Consider the following 17,655-nt stretch of genomic DNA (forward strand, 5'->3'; position numbering starts at 1 on the left):
ATGAACATATTTACATGTAGAAGACTGAGGAAGTAGGAATTAAAACTACCTGAAATTGAAAGTATGGTGAAGCAAGGACTACATAGGAATTAGCCTTGGAGATTGCTTCACGGTCTGAGATGGGGGTTAGGAGGATCCAGGTGCCCAGGAAGGAAGGACTTGGTCCCTGAGATGAAAGTGTGAGCTATCCGACACCATTATAAAAAATGAAATAAATGCATGTGTGCAGCAGCTTTGCAGGACTACACGGATCACAGCGCACACTCGGGGCGAGGTCAAGACTTTCTTGGGCAGTTGCGGGGGTGGGGTGGGGTGGGGGCAGAACAGCTAGGGGCGCAGAAGGGCGGCTGTAAGCGGGAGGGGTCAGCATCCTGAAGCTCTGCAGGTTGCTGTCGGCTTCTTCAAACTCGGTTTTTTCACCTACACGAACTCTGACTGTGGAACCCAGCATGGATGCCGGTACAAAAGCGCGAAGCTAGGCGCCTGCGGTTCGGCCTCTACCTCCAGCAGACGGGTCGCCCAGGTGAGCGGGAGCCCCGCGTGGGGCCTTCCACCGGCTTTCAGGGGTCTTGGGAGCAGGAGCCCGCGGCCCAGTGGGACCAGACGGGACTCCTCAGCGATCCAGGCAAGCCGAACCGGGGCACACGCACAGCCCCGCCTACATCGCCTCCACTGACACTCTCGCAACGTGGTGACGTAATATGCCTGATAAGTAAGGGGCGGAGCCTCGAAACGCCACCGCCAACCACTAGCGCTCTAGCCGCGTGGTGTCGTCATCAGTCCCCGACGTGCGGTGACGCCATCGGGCCCGGACTTGCCGGCGGCTGGAAGGGCCTGCGGGCCGCGCCTCAGCCGGCTCGGAACTGAATGCTTAGGCCGGGAAAGGCGGCGAATTGAGGGGGAGCGGGAAGGGGCGGGGAGGTGGTGGCCGGAACATGGCGGACCAGATCCCTCTGTACCCGGTGCGCAGCGCGGCCGCGGCGGCCGTGGCCAACCGCAAACGCGCGGCCTACTACAGCGCCGTGGGGCCCGGGCCGGGGGCCGAGCGGCCCAGCAGGTAACGACGGCCCGTTCCTCTTTCCGCCCCGGAGCCCCTCCCTCCCGCCCGCCCTGCTCCGGGGGATCTGCCCTGGTGGGCCCGCCGCTGGCCTCGCAGTGTGACGAGGTCGTGGTGCGCCCTCACCGGGAGGGCGCCCCCCACTCCGGAAGCGCTCAGGGGCGTCCGGGCCAGGCGGGCCCCCAGCTCGGACCCCCGGCGGTGCCCTGGCCACCAGGTCCAAAGGGAGAGGTGACTGCGTCCGACCCAGGGGTGCTGGTGCTGCTGTCTAGTGCGACGCGCACGAGAGGCCCGAAAGCTGATCACGCAGGCTGTTAGTGTCCGAAATGCACAAATTGTGACGACGACCGAAACCACTTTTACTGACGGAGAGTCACCTGTTTTCACAAATGTGGAGAGCAAGTGAAGACATTTCACTCTACGAAGTACACTGCTAAACATGCATTTACAAAGTACTTCCTGTCGACAACGGCGTTTGCTTTTAGGAATGAGAAACTGACCCAGAAAGGTTAAGCTCTTTAATGGGGCCACCATTAGTTAGAATTAAAACGTACAGACCTTTGATTTAAAATGGAAGTCTCATACCCTAGTTGGTTTTAACTCATATTTATTCCTCACCCAAAGAGAAGAATACTACATTTAACAGATGATACAGTAGTTAGAAACAGAAACTTATCAAAAGGGGAAAATACTGCCTTTTGTAGTTACTAAAATTGTATTCCCTAGGAATTATAGAAGCAATTGGCCTTTAAGACACAGACGGAAAAACTACAGATTTCAATAACCATTTGCTTTAGGATTCGATTTTAGAATATGTTTTTGTTTAGGAGAAGCGTATTAACAGTGTTATAGAGCTTCATCAAATCTCTGTTCATTTACTTACTAACTGGTCTCAGACACCTTATTTAAAAATGAGCCCTGATTTCCTCAGAGGTAAATGGGGAATGATATTTTTTTCATGGGATTGTAGAGGATTATGGAAGAACCTAGAAAGGTGCCCTGTTCAGTGTTGGACCAAAAGTACCATTTCTCCTTCCTCTGTTATCTGTACAACTGAGTGCGTTAGTGATAATCCAAGAGGTTGGTTTTTGGAGATCGTTATCTAGAAATATGCTACCTGTTTCACTGTAAGTTACCACAACAGTTTGGGTCTGTCAGTCTTTGCTTCCTATTTTTGAGGCTCTATCATTTGGTGTGTACACATTTAGGACCCTTTTGTCTTCTAGGAGGGTTTCTTTTATTGTGCAAAGTTCCCCTTTGTCTCTGGTAATTTTCTAGATACTAATTTATCCACTCCTGCTTCTTATGGATTGATATTTTCATGGTGTTAGCTTTCAGCCTGCCTACATTGTTGAATTTGAAGTGAATTTATGGTTGAATTGTGTTTTTCCATTATTGCATCCGTCATTCTCTGTCTTTAGATTGGTGTATTTAGATCATTTAAAGTTATTATCTGTACGTTAGAGTGTAAATGTGCCATTTTATTATGTTTTCTGTTCTATACTTTTTAAATTTGTTTTTCTGATTCTCGTTCCTCTGTTTCTCTTCTTGCCTTCCTTTGGGTTACTTGAACTTCTTTTGTTATCTCGACAGTGTTTTTGAGTGTAGGTCTTTGAATAATTTTTATAGTGTTTGCTCTAAGCATTGCAATATACATGTTCCTTATCACTATGGTGGATTAGTATCAGTATTTTCCTGAATGGAGTGAAGTGTGGAAACCTGACTTTCATTCTGGTCCCTTAACCCACCTTCTTCCCCCCATCACCTTAAAATTATGTCCTGAGTGCCCGGCCCGCCTGGCTCAGTGGTTGATTGTCGACCTATGAACCAGGAGGTCACTGTTCAATTCCTTGCAGAGGGGCACATGCCCAGGTTGTGGGCTCAATCCCCAGTAGGGGGCGTGCAGGAGACAGCCGATCAATGAATCTCTCTCATCATTGATGTTTCTATCTCTCTTTCCCTCTCCCCTCCTCTCTCTGAAATCAATAAAAATCTTTTAAAATTTGTCCTGATTATCAGATGGTGTAACCCTTATTGTTTAAATCACCAAATGTGACTTTAAGTCCATTGTATGTACCCATACTTTTGCTCTTTCTGTTATCCTTCCTTCCTGATGTTTCAGGATTCTCTTTTTATTTCCTTTCCATGGGGAGAACTTCCTATAGCCAATCTTTAAATTTCTTTTATTTCATTCCAGAAGGATAGTTTTATTGGATATAGAATTCCTGGTTGACAATTCTTAGCTCTTGAAAAACTTGTTTCACTTTCTCCCATCCTTCATGGTTCTGATTAGAAGTCTGCTGTCATTCGAATTGGTGTTCTCCTGTAGGTAACGTGTCCTCTCTGTCTTTGGTGCTTTCAAGTTTTTTCTTTGTCTTTAGTTTTCAGAAATTTAATTATGATATATCTCGTTGTGGATTTCTTTAGGTTGATGTTGTTTGGCAGTCCTTAAGCTTCTTGAACCTGTTGGTTTTTTGTTTCACCAAATTTAGGGAGTTTTTAGCCATCATTTCTTCAAGTATTCCTTCATTTCCACTGTTAATCCTCTCCTTTCAGAATTCCAGTGCTATAAAAGTTGGATCTTTTGTTAGTGTTTCATAATTCCCTTAGGCTTTTTCCCCCAGTCTCTTTTCTCTGTATTGTTCAGATTGTGTAAATTCTGTTTATTTTGTTCTCAAGTTCCTTAATTCATTCCCTGTCATCTTCACTCTACTGTTGATTCCACCCAGTGATGTTTACTTTTTAGTATTGTATTTTTCAGTTTTATAATTTCTGTTTGTTTCAAAAGAATCTGTAATTGATTGTTAAAGCACTTTTATGTTTTCAGCTTAAAATGCTTGTAACAGAATTTCAGTGTCTAAGTTAATCTCATTTTTTGGCATCATTTGATTGTCTTTTCTGATTCACATTGTGTTTTGGTTCTTGGTATGACTGATGGTTTTCAATTGTATCCTGGATATTTTGTCAATAATGTTAGGAGAATGTGGGTCCTATTTATATCTTTTCTAATGGGATTCCTTTGTAGTCAAAGAACATATTTCATGTGATTTCACTTATAAATATGGTGCAGTTTGTTTTGTGACCCAGGATATGGTCTAAATTGATAAGAATTCAAAAGCCCTTGGAAAGAAAGTGCATTATGTTGTTGTTTGGTGAAATATTCTGAAATATTGATTAGGTCCTGTTAGTTAATGGCGTTGAGTTCTTCTGTCTTACTGGTTTACTGTCTGGTTGCTTTATCAGTTGTTTAGAGTGGGATGTTGAGGTCTCTTCATTGTAATTGTGAATTTGTCTATTTCTCCTTTTAGTTTATCAGTTTTTGCTTCACTTGTTTTGCAGGTCTATCATTTGGTACATACATATTTGGGATTGCTTTGTGTTCTTGATGGACTGACAAGTTTGTCATCACATAATTTCCCTGTCTGCCTCTAGTAATTATTTTGCTCTGAAGTTTATATTTTCTGACATTGTTATAACCATTCCTGCCTTTTTTTTTATTAATGTTTGCCTCGCATATAATTTTCTACCTTTTTACTCATAATCTACTTACCTTAAAAGTGAGTTTTTTGTAGTTGTGGTATGGTTGGTTTATATTTTTTATCCCTCTCCCTTCCTTTCTCTAAAAATCAATAAACATATTAAAAAGGAGATCATTTTCTATTAGGTATGTGAGGCATTAGTTTCTCTTTTGCATTATGATGGCATGAGTTAAATGTAAGGTATTTGTTAATTTGATTTTTTTTTATTCCAGTCTTTTTTATGGTGCCTGTGTCATTCAAATTATCTTGCATGTGTGACACTGGACATGATTTTGTTTGCCGGTGTCTGTTGCACCTTTCCTTGCTTCCCTTTGTAGTGTGGCTCTTGGCCCTGCCTAGAGGTATTTGCAGTGTTATAATAGTTAAACTTTGGTATTTAAAAGAGATTCATGCTGAGAACAGATGTCTATTGTCTGGTTATCTCTAAAACATTTCTTGGTAGAGGAAACACATTTTTAAGTGCTAGTTTTCTCATTCTGAGGGTCTACACACAATTTTCTTTTCTTGATAATTTTTATAACTATGATGAGGATCTAAAAATATCTTACTAGTTGTAAAGGTGAAACTTTTCTTCTGCTCTGATGGTATACCATTGAAAAGCTATTCTAAAGTACTGAATGATTTTTTAAGACAGTGTTCATCAAAGTGCCCAGGCCCAGGATTCCTCAAAATTAGAGACATATCCTAAGATTTATAAAATTTCCTTTAAGGTGGGATTTTAGTTCACTCAAGTTTATGACATTGTTTAGGCCTGCCAGAATAGAAATGTTTCACTTTTTTCTACTACTGACAGTGTGCTCACGTGGATAGAGTTGGTAATTGGGAACATCAGAGTTTTAGGCAACTGTCTTGTGCTAACTGGCCCAAGTGTCTTAAAATTTCTGGATTGGCATAACATTAGATATTGCACCATTAACTCTAGTTTAGAGGTTTGCCTCAATGAAATTGGTATTTAAGTTTCTTACAGAATATTTTTGAAGAGGAGGCAATAGCTCCAAGGTTACTGTGTACACAATTCACATGGCAACCCCTCTCAGCTTGAGGGGCTGACTGACTCTTGTTCTTGTTGATTTCTCTACTAAGGTCAAGCCCTGTTTTTGAGGCAGTTCCTTCCTTTCTTTACCTACTCTTCAACTGTTTAGCTTCTCTGCTGCTATGGGAGGGAGAGTTCCAGTTTCTCTGGTGGTTCATATGGTTTTGCTACTTATTCATGACTCATCAGTGACATAATTGAACTTGGAAGCCATATTTGATAAAGAAAACAAACTCATTTCTTTATAGCACTTTTGTTTTTTACTTTACTAACATGCAGGCAAATGGGGAATTGTTTATTTTTCTTAAAGAAAACTTAAGCATTAGACATATTTTAAATGTATCCTCCCTTATATATCAGTTTACTTCTCAGAAATGTTTCTTATCAAAATGGAAACAAAGTTGTTAGGTATTTAAGATAAAAATGTGACTTTAAGCTAGTTATTATATTGACCTACTTACACTTAGATACATGTGAATTATACGCCTCCCAGTACTTCAGTGTTTTGTTAACAATTCCTAAATTTTTTAAAACCTTTGCCAGCAGTTAGGATAGCTGTCTTCATTTCTTATATAGCAGTACTCTTGGGTTTGGTATCATTCATTCTGTCGTCTTTGTTCACATTGTTTTTGTCTTAAAATGTTTCCAGAATTATACTTAATTGCTGGAAAGGTTGATTTTTCTTGAGTGACAAACCAATTAAGTGTGTATGACACCAGGCAACAAAGACACTTAAGATTCTCTGCTTAGCCTGTCTATGAAAAAATACATTATTCATCATCTTATTGTTTTTAAATACTGAAGTAAAATCTTCGATACAATAGGAAAATTGCTTTGGGAATGGGATAAAGTGCTGGTCAGTTGAAAGGCTCTGTTTCTGAAGTCCAGGTTACTAACCGCGATGTTGCTCCACTCAGCATCTTTCAGACACACTGGGCTGCTTTTCAGCATGGAGGTGAATAAGATTGTGACTTTCCCTAATGCAACACAGTAATCGGAAGAAGTTAATGAAAAGACTAAAAGTCTCATATATATATATATATATATATATATATATATATATACTAGAGGCCTGGTGCACAAATTCGTGCACAGGTGGGGTCCCTCTGGGTGGCCTGCAGGGATCGGGCCAAAACCCTCAGTCCAACACCGCCTGCAGCTCCTACCTGCCGCTTCCACTCATCCCAGCCCCACTGTGCCTGCTGTGGGCTCGCGCCCAATCAGTCCCGATCGGGAGAGGCTCGCGCTGCCACAGCAGTGCTTGCCAGCCATGAGCCCTGCATCTGGCACCCTCCCAAGAGGAGTGGCCTGTGGGATCGGGCTGAAACCGACTCTCTGACATCCCTCAAGGGGTCGCGGATTTCAAGAGAGTGCAGGCCAGGCTAAGGGACTACACCGGTGCACGATTGGGCCAAGGAGGGATCGCAGGAGGGCTCCAGGGCGTGTCTGGCCCATCTTGCTCAGTCCCAATTGGCCAGGCCCCAGCAGCAAGCTAACCTACCAGTCGGAGCATCTGCCCCCTGCTGGTCAGTGCACATCATAGTGACTGGTCGACCAGTTGACTGTCTGCCCCCTGGTGGTCAGTGCACGTCATAGCGAGTGGTTGAGCATCCTTAGCATATCATTAGCATATTGCATTTTGATTGGTTGTTTGGTTGTTCTGCGTTTGGTCTATTTGCATATTACCCTTTTATTATAGAAAGCTTAAGGAATGCCAAACAACAGCGTGTGACTCGACACGGTTAGCAGTAGAATAAAGGAATCGAAAAAAGCAAGCGAGTGCAAAGGGTTAAGTGGTGTTTTGAACTTTATATTTTGTACAAATATTCATTTCCTTATTGAGTGTTTTTAAAGAAGTCATGTTATACAGAGAATAAGAAAAAAGGAATTTTTAAAAGGAAACATTAATTCTGTTTTAGGCCTATACACAGATCACATAACTTTTTGCCTAAATTATCTAAAATAACTACTACTGTGGTCAAGCCATTCTGTAATGGGATTGGTAGTAACTGGAGTTGTTTGTGGAGAATTGTGTGGAGAGACCAGAATGGGGTTCGTTTTGATTGGTGCATTGAGGTGTTCAAAGGAGGAGTGCAAATAAGTGACTGCAATGTTTCCTAACAAACTTGTTTTCAGCAAAAGGTCTTCTACTTTATTGTTTTTAGTGATAATATGGTATCAAGTCTAATCATCAATATTAGTTTTCCCACGCTTTTTTGGGTATACTTTTAAACAGCACAACTTGGAGATGATCATCTTTGTAGATGAATCTTATATACATTTAAAGTTTTTATGGGATAGTCAGAATTGATGGTTAAAGTTTATTTACATTACTAAAAAAAGAAAGGTTTTTTATGCATCCTCACAAATTCTTCTCTGGTCTGTTCTTATCTTTAACCAGGTACCAGCTGGAAGATGAGTCTGCCCATTTGGATGAAATGCCACTAATGATGTCTGAAGAAGGCTTTGAGAATGACGAGAGTGATTACCACACTTTGCCACGGGCCAGGGCCATGCGGAGAAGACGAGGGCTGGGGTGGTTCGTCTGTGGAGGGTGGAAGTTCCTCTGCACCAGGTGTGTGGCCCCTGGCACCTAATTTTCTGTGCACCAAGCTGCATTGTTACTTTACACATAAGCTTAGCTTTTACCATACTTATTTATTTTTAAGCTAGAGGCCTGGTGCATGGATTTGTGCACTGGTGGCAGGCATGGCCTGCAGGGATCGGCCTGCTGTGGGAGCACTGCTCATCCTGGTCAGCTGAGCAGCGCTTCCATTGTGGGAGTGCACTGACCACCAGGAGGCAGCTCCTGCATTGAGCGTCTGCCCCCTGGTGGTCAGTGAGCATCATAGTGACTGGTCAACCAGTCGTTCTGGTTGTTCTGCTGTTTGGTCACTGGGCTCTTATGTATATAGATATGTTTTTATTGATTTCAGAGAGAGAAAGGGAGATGGATAGAAATATCAGTGATGAGAAAGAATCATTGATCAGCTGCCTACTGCATGCCCACACTGGGAATTGAGCCCACTGCCAGGGTATGTGCCCTGACTGGAAATTGAACCACAGCCTCCTAGTTCATGCGTCAACACTCAACCACTGAGCCATACTGGCCATACTTATTTTTTTATCAAATTAAGGAAGTTGCTCTCTAAATGGTGTCATGGAGAGTATTAGTACATTAGTCAGAACCAAGCAGTACTGATCTGAAAGACATGGAAAGCCAAGTTCACTTTTTTTGTGTGGATTATTATTTTTTTTTAGCAATTAAAAAATTTTCAATTACAGTTTACATTCAATAATATTATGTATTAGTTTCAAGTGTACAGCATAGTGGTTAGAAAATGATGTAATTTACAGATGTTTTAATGTTTAAAAGAGAAGAAAATTTGTGATTTTGTAATTAATACGTAGTACAATTAGTTCTATTCCTATATTGACATTTATAAACTGTGTTCCTTTCGCTTCCAGCTGTAATTGTACTCCCATTCCAAAAGATAGACATGGATCTGTAAAATGCAATTTAATTACATGGTAGCTATGCATATTACTTGACTTAAATGCTTTGACTTGAAATAAGAGTTTTCTGTTCATTTAAACCAGAAAGAAATTAAGATAAGAACTTCTATATTTTAAACAAGTCCACTGGTAGCTGAGGGATACTGATGTTGTATGTGACATGTATGAAATCTGTTCACCTTTGACTGTAGAGTTTGGTATGTGAAAGTACCTTGTATGTCTTTGCCACTTTGCCACTGACTGTGGCACTCAGGATCTCAGAGACCATGCTGTCATGACTTGGGTGGAATGTTTCAGATAAGTTACAGCTTTTACTCTCTTTCTGCTGTTCAAGGTTTGCAGTCAGTGCCTTTATTATGATCATTAACTCACGTCTCTTTGCCCATAAAAGGGATGTAAGTAATTGTAGAAACATCTTGTTCATCCTCCTCCTCATTATCCTGTTAGATGTGTTCAAACAAATGTTTTTATACCTAATTTGATTTCTGGGTCACTCATGAAGTGGTATTCAAACTGTATTCTGTGAAATCCCAGGGACTGAGGAATCCCTCAGGGATCGGAACCAGGAGGTGTGACTGAGCAGGGTTTAGGTTCCTCACCAGCTTCTAGTTAAAATAGGCCCTATCTTCAGCTTTCCTATATGTTGTATGCTTTTCAGATGAAGAGGAAATTTCATGGCTAAACAGTGTTTTAGAAATTGCTGACTTGTGATACCAATCTATATATATAAAGAGGTAATGTGCAAATTTGTCCAGGATGCCTTTACAGTCACGACTGGCTCCAAGCCTTAACAGTCACAACCGGCGCAGCTCAGAGCATGCCCCCAGCCCAGCAGACACACACAGGGTTGGGGGCCTGCTCCCAGTGGCTGCGGCCAAGCCCAGCGGACACACACAGGGGGGCCTCTGCGTGTGAGCTGCAGAGGAAACACCTTTTCTGACTGCTTATTGGCTAAGCTCCCTGTACGCCGCCACTTGCAGTGTTCTTGGTAACTTGGGTAATAAGAATCCAAGAAGGTAATCTAGGGTTTTTCCACCTCCTGGAGGAAAAAACGAAGGTCCGCTGCTGGAGGGGCTAAGAAATGTCAGAACCTGCCCTAGCTGGTTTGGCTCAGTGGATAGAGCCTTGGCTTGCGGACCGCAGGGTCCGGGTTCAGTTCTGATCAAGGGCATGTACCTAGGTTGCAGGCTCCTCCCTGGCCGGGACCCAGGTCCGGGCTCATGCAGGAGGCAACCAATCGAAGTATCCCTCTCACATTGATGTTTCTCTCTGTCTTTTCCTCTCCCACGCTCTCTGAAAATCAATGGAAACATATCCTCAGGTAAGGATAAAAAAAAAAAAAAGAAAGAAATGTCACATCCTATGAAAGACACATCTTGAAAATGCGTAAAGAAAGTTGTCATTTTTTCGTGGTGAAGGGACTGGAGTCCTTGTTGATGTAAACACCTTGGTGGCTGTGCCCGCTGGCAGTGGAAGCAGCAGGGGGTTATGGGGGTGGCACCTTCCCCTGATCAGCCCGGTCACCTCCCACAGAGGGAGGCCTAAGCCGTCAGTAGGACATCCCCTGAGGTCTCCCAGACTGTGAGAGGGGGCAGGCTGGGCTGAGGGATACCCCCACCCCAGTCCACGAATTTTGTGCACTGGGCCTCTAGTTTAATAAGTTTCTATGGCTTAAAAAAAAGCCCAAAACATTTTCTAAGTTAAATAGCCAGTATTCCAGGAATGTTCTTTGTGGATACATACTCATTTCTAGGGTTAATCTCTCTTAACAGATGTAGAACTGGGCAGATTTTTTTGTTTAGTTGTTCTGTGTCAATTGTGATGTTTGGTGCTTTTCAAGTGGTTTATCTATTTTCAAATTTGTATTTAAATTCCTCTGATCTAGTTAATTCATGAGGCTCTGCAGGGATGTCACCTTTTTTATTCCTGATATTAGTAATTTGTCTTTCTCCCTTTTTTCCATTAATCTTGATAAGAGATTGTCAGTTTTATTCTTTTCAAAGAACCAAATTTTTCATGTTGTCTTTGCTTTTGAAATTTTATCTTGAAATAAATTCAAAGTAAAGTCAGTGCTGCTTTTTGTACTCACATACTCCCCACACACAATCCCCAGCCCTTACCCTTAATTGGAACATGGGCTCATTTGAGTGAGGAGGTGATGGGCCCAGATGAGGACTAACAAAATGGGGAAATTGGTCATGCTTTGGTAGAGATCATCAATAATTAACAAAAGAAAATCACTAACCATGCATTTGTATTGAACCCAGCATAATTTTATTACTGTTTGTCCATCAGCAGAGACCCTGAGCACTCACAGAGCTGGCTGTCAAGAGGTGGGGGTGGGTGGGGCAGTGTTGGGCAGGTTGCAGTGGTACTTCCCATACTGCTTAATAGTTGTCAAGAATTACAGACTTTTAATGTTTTCGGTCTTCACAGCGCTGAGTACACTTAAAGTTATTTTTGTTTTTTTATAGGATTTGTTTTTACCAAATGGAACATATCCAAATTTTGGATTTTGTTGGTGCCACATTTCTTTTTTTAAGGCAAATATTAAGAGCATATTTGAAAATGTAAATTTTAGCAGCAGAAAAACTCATGTACTAGTCTTAATCTTAATAGATTTGATCATGCGGAAGAGCTAACTGCACCATCTTAGCAGGTGTTAGTCTAAATCAGCGGTTGCCAACCAGTGGTCTGCGGACCACTGGTGGTCTGTGAGGTCTAAAAGGTTGGCGACTGCTGATCTAAATGGCACGATGACCAGAGATATTGTCACACTCTTCATGTTCAGTAGGCATCTGTTGTACCGAGAAACTGTTAAGAAATTAAAAACTGCATTTTACAGAACAAATTGTACATTTAGCAACTTAGATAGGTCTTATTTTCTTTATTATAAATTTTCAGTTTTCAATATTTGCTGCTTCTTAATATCCTAAATACTAGGCATGATGAAATTTGATGTTACTAATATTATTAGGTGATAGATCAAAGAGTAGAAGATACATGAAATTATTTAGTTTAATTGTAGGAGGGAATATGGGTGAACATTGCAATAAGGTAGATAGCAAATAATTAATGAGTTGTAAATATTTCAGGTAGATTGCAACTAATATTAATGAGTCGTAAATATTTCAGTGTATCTCTGTAGATTCTGCAGGTAGTAAAACTTACTTTAGAATTCTTCAGGGAATGAGTAGGCTTATTATTTGGCAAAAATCCCAACTCTGCCACATTGAAATACTTTTTATGTTGTCTGTCTTCAGAAACTCTGACTGTCCTTCCTGTGCAAAATTGTGAAGCACACACGGACGTGTGGTTCAGGAGAATATGGGGGCTTTCTCACGAGATTTCCATTCCACTCTTATCAAAAATCACTTCATCCCTAAGAAAGTGGAGTCCTGAATGGCGTTTTCATGTGAAGGGAGGGGATATCAAGTGCTGGGATTATTCCTAGTTCTAAATGGCCTCCACATGCTCTGTTAATCTGCCACACATTTGGGGTACAGAAGCATAGACATGGGAAAGTGTGGATCTTTTAAGAAGACCTGAGTACTGTGTTGCTTTTGGATTGGTAACCAAAGGGATCTGCTGGATATAGTAATTGCCTAATTATTTCTTTTTTAAGGAGGCTCTCAATTTTGGGAGTTGTTATGGCTAGTTAAAATTTTAGAAACAGGATATATATACATATATATACATATATACATATACATATATATATATATATATATATATATATATATGCTTTATTTAATATTAGAGTGCCACTTTGATGATGGAGGGAGGCATTTGTGAAAAACTATATTCCTAAAATATTATAAGGAAAAAACATAATTTGTTCACTATTGGATTTAAGTTCAATTATATAAGGTGATCCTATCTAATAATAGACAAATATGCAAATTGACCATACCTCCGACACACCCACAAGCCACGCCCACCAACCAATCAGAGCGAGTATGCAAATTTAACCCAAACCAAGATGGCTGCAGCCACAGAGAGCAAAGTTTCCTAGGTAACAGAGGAAGCCAAGCTTTCTGCCAGCCGTTGCAGGTCTAAGCCTCCACTCAAGCTACAAAGTTTCAATTATAGAAGGTAAACAAATTCAAACAAATGTCGGCAGAATGGAGCTTGAGAGAGCAAGCCAGGGTTGCCACCGGCAACAGGGGAAGCAAAGCTTTCCACACACCCTGGCCAGGCCCACCCGCTTAAGGCAACAAAGTTTCAATTATAACCACAACACAAATGGCCTGCGGGCCTCGGAGGGAGCCCCAGGCTTGGCTCTGCTCCAGGCTACAAAGTTTCAATTGTAGAAGGAAAATAAATTCCAGATACCAGGGCCTCCGCTTGAGTTGCCAGGGGGCGTGGCCCGCCTGCAAACCACCACAGGCCCCTCGCTCAGGCCGCCCCATGCCCCAAGGGTACCCCACCCTGATCAGGGACACCCTTCAGGACAAACCAGCTGGCCCCCACCCCTGTACCAGGCCTCTATCCTATCTAATAAAAGAGTACTATGCAGATTGATCATCACTTCAACACACAATAAAGCTGCCCCCATGTGGTCAAAGATCCTGCCCCCATGTGGACACAGTATGGCCACCACAAGATGGCCAGCAGGAGAGGGCAGTTGGGAGGCACCTGGCCTGCAAGGGAGGGCAGTTGAGAGGGACCAAGCCTGCAAGGTAGGGCAGTTGGAGGTGATTAACCCTGCAGAAGAGGGCAGTTAGGGGTGACCAGGTCAGCAGAGGAGGGAAGTTGGGGGCAAACAGGCTGGCAGCAGAGTGGTTAGGGGGTGATCAGGCTGGCAAGCAGAAGCGGTTAGGGGCAATCAGGAAGGCAGGCAGGCAGGCAGGCAGTTGGGAGCCAGCAGTCCTGGATTGTGAGGGATGTCTGACTGCCCGTTTAGGCCCTATCCCAGGGATTGGGCCTAAACGGGCAGTCGGACATCCCTTGAGGGGTCCCAGATTGGAGAGGGTACAGGCTGGGCTGAGGGACAACCCCTCTCCGTGCACGAATTTCATGCACCATGCCTCTAGTTTATATATAAATGGGAAAGTGTCTTCTAAATCATTGACAATTTAGAAACTATTTAGCAGCATAAAAATATTATTATGTAAAGTTCCTGGTTATTTTCTTCCAAGGACTACTCTTTTTTCTCCCTCTCATTTATTAGTATTTGGCAACGTATTTTACTCACATTACTTTGCCCCTATTACCCTGTTTCAAAACTGCAAGCCTGTGTATTTAATTTTTTGAAGTAGTGTGGGATTTGATTGTGGCTCCCTGACCATCACTTGATTCTGTCTTTATATAAGGAAATAATTAGAAATAACATTTTTACTTGTTAATAGTTATTAGTAGCAAAGTGTTATGAATAATTGAGTTATATTTTAGAAGTCTAAGAATCTTAGTTTATTCTATATAGGATTATAGAGGAAAAAATTAATGAACTGTTGAATGTATGTGTTTTTAGCCCTTGGTATTTAATTTAGAGTTTGAGATGTTAGGAGTTCGCAGGGGAGGAGTGTGGGGGATGGAGGAGGGGGAGGTCAGTTTCCTTTGCTACTGAAGGTGGTTTTACAGAGCTTTCTGCCTATAGAAGAATATGTTAATACCAGCACAAACTCTGTAAAATCTGCATTTCCTAACTTTTATATTTTTTCAAACATATATTTTGCTTGTCCTCTATATCATCTTATGTTTGTCTGATTTTTGTACATTAAACAATTAAATTAGGTAATTATGTGTTTCAGAACAAACATTTATATCTAACACATTCCTGGACGAGTTTTGCTGTTTTGAAGTGCTTAGGGAAGCGTGTATCTCGTGTTGTACCTGCCTGCTCAGTAGCTCTCCCTGTGACGATGGGAATAATCTAGACCTGAGATGTCCAGTATGATGGCCACTACCCCAGGTGGCTGTTGAGCACTTGAAATGTGGCTCAGGTGACTAAGGAACTGGACTTTTTATTTTACTTAATTTTACTTCCCATTAAAATGCCACATGTGTTAATGGCTGCTTTCTGGGACAGAGTAGGAATGTATGCTTTTGTTGCAGAGTTAGTGTTGTAAGGTTGGAGACCTTTGACTGTGACACTGGAGGCAGGACAGCGGCAGCAGAGCTGCTGAGTGCTGAGGGTGGCAGCTGTGCCAGGGTTTCCCAGTGTGCAGCTCTCCCCTCGCCAGTGCCTCTGAGACGAGGAAACAAACAGACCAGGATTTCCGTAGTTAAATGTCCAGTGAGTCTTGTTCCCGCTTATAAGTTGTTCATTTGTTTTTGTCATCCGTTGACTGGCTGCTGTTCTGTCTGAGGCTGAGGACAGCAGCCTATGAATGAGCAGAAGCCACCCAACTGTCGTTAGGGGGCAGGGAGAACACAGCTCTGGGGTCAGCTCTGCCACCACTCGGTGCTGGTCTTTGATGAATCATGTCCCTTTGGCCTCCAGTTTTTTCCCATGTAAGATGTGGGAGTCTGGCATCTATGCAGTGTATGGGCAGCTGTCTGAGACTCTGATTCAGTCCACAGTTTAAGAAAAAGTCCCGTCATAACCTGGGTAACTCGGATGTGCCACGTGTGTAATCTAACTGTGGGGTTTTGTACACAGAAGCATGCATGTAACTGGGTCCGAGATTGCAGTGTGGAGTTGCTGCTGCCGAGCTGGGAAGGAGCCCTCCTGAGCACTTAGCTGTAGGGTCATCACTCAGGAGAGACCTCTAGTGAGCAGCAGGGTGCATGGTGTCGGGAAGGTGGGTGGAGTTAGAGAGAATGGTGAGAAATAGTAGTTGGAAGCTAATTTCATTTCATTTGAAGTTTTTTAAAATTTTTGTTTAATTCAAGCATGGATAAGATCAATATTACCAGCATTTTACCACAATGTACTTGACTAGCGCCCTCCCACCGAAAACCAGTAAAGGTGGGAATACTGTTTTGACAACCTTCAATCACTTTACTCATACCCTGATGTATACTGTTGGTGATTTGAACTTACATTGTATGTGTGGAGATGCCATCTGTTGTGATTTATTTTTAAAGTGATGGCAGAAAATGGTAAGAAATTTCTGTCCTTGCAGAGTTGGGTTTTTCCTTACCTACTCCAGTTGAAGCAGGAGGTGGGTGAGAAGCAGGGGTGTTTCCGAGCAAACTCCTTGGCTGGGCCATGAGATAACCAAGATAGCCATGCTCCAATCCCTCTTCTTCAGACTGAAGATTTTCTGAGCACAGTCAAGAACTGGGCAGATAGAAGAGTAGGGAGGTACTGATTTCAGTTTAAACACATGGATGTTCCCTACTATAGGATGCCACCATGGGTGATGATAAACACATCTGTTCTCAGCCTCTGCGATCCTAAAAATGGTATGGGTGTGACTGAAGTGACTGAGCTCCGCCACATGTGCCCCGCCACGAAGAACCTGCAGTGACTTCAGGCTATGCTTACCTCACAATTTGCCAACCTCATTTTATAGCCACACCTTCTAAGGCTGTCATTGTCACACATATTTCACATTAGCTTTCGATCTTCGTTGTCACAAAGTTAAGAATTCCTGTCTTATATACTGGTTTACAGTTCTAATCCTGACTGCATTAAACTGCACTGTTACACTGACATTTAAATTCACAATTATTTCATTCATTAAGAGATGAATTTGTTACTTTTCATCATTTTCTGAAGTATTTTTAAAAGGTTATCCACTGGAAACTTGATACTCTCCCTAAAAATAATGATTGTGCGTCCAGGCAGGGGAAGTGCTCGTGCTCCCAGAACCCTGACATTGGAATGAGAACTGATTTAGAATTAAAGTGTTTTTTGCTGAGATGAAGATACCTGCATGAAAATATAGTCAAGCTTTCATTATCATTAAACCATATCAGTAATTTTAAATACTGAATTGAGCCATAGTGTTCATTTTACATTAATGCTAATAGAAAAGTCATCTTTTAAGAGAGGAAAAAAAAATGATTACATGGAGAGGGGTTCACATAGAACCACTGAGTAGTGTACTGAGTCACCAGTAACAGCGAACCTTTCCTTAGCACTCGAGGTATGGGCCACTTCAGAATGTTAATAGTTTTATTTGGCCAAGAGCGGGTCTAAACATGGAAGATAATTTCTGTGAGGTTCTAGAAGTCACTACACAGTTACACAAGTCTCTCTCAGTATTTTATATTAAACTAGAGGCCCAGTGCACAAAATTCGTGTACTCGTTGGGGGGGGGGGTCCCTCAGCCTGACCTGCACCCTCTCTCAGTCTGGGAGCCCTCAGAGGATGTCTGACTGACGGCTTAGGCCCGTGAGTGGGCCTAAGCCAGCAGTCAGACATTCTTAGTGCTGCCGCAGAGGCAGAAGAGGCTCCCGCCAACGCTGCTGCGCTCACCAGCCGTGAGCCCGGCTCAAGGCTTCTGGCTGAGCTGCACTCCTCCTGTGGGAGCTCACTGATCACCAGGGGCAGCTCCTGCATTTAGCATCTGCCCCCTGGTGGTCAGTGCGTGTCATAGTGACCGGTCGTTCTGCTG

At 42.5% G+C, this 17,655-nt stretch overlaps 1 protein-coding gene across 3 annotated transcripts in view; it reads left to right on the forward strand.

Annotated features, from left to right (window-relative positions):
* Positions 1 to 435: 435 nt before the first annotated feature.
* The window catches only part of ATP9B (ATPase phospholipid transporting 9B (putative)), a 139,309-nt gene continuing 122,089 nt past the window's right edge, over positions 436 to 17,655 (forward strand). For 2 of the 3 annotated variants that reach the window (XM_054724486.1, XM_028139321.2), the window contains exons 1-2: positions 441 to 1,057; positions 8,031 to 8,204. In XM_054724486.1, the coding sequence (XP_054580461.1) occupies positions 936 to 1,057; positions 8,031 to 8,204 (296 nt within the window). In that variant the 5' untranslated portion in view covers positions 441 to 935. Of the gene's footprint in view, positions 1,058 to 8,030; positions 8,205 to 17,655 lie in introns of all 3 variants that reach the window. The other variant, XM_054724487.1, reaches the window with a different exon arrangement.

This window comes from Eptesicus fuscus, chromosome 12 (assembly GCF_027574615.1).
Source record: "Eptesicus fuscus isolate TK198812 chromosome 12, DD_ASM_mEF_20220401, whole genome shotgun sequence".
NCBI classification, from domain to species: domain Eukaryota; kingdom Metazoa; phylum Chordata; class Mammalia; order Chiroptera; family Vespertilionidae; genus Eptesicus; species Eptesicus fuscus.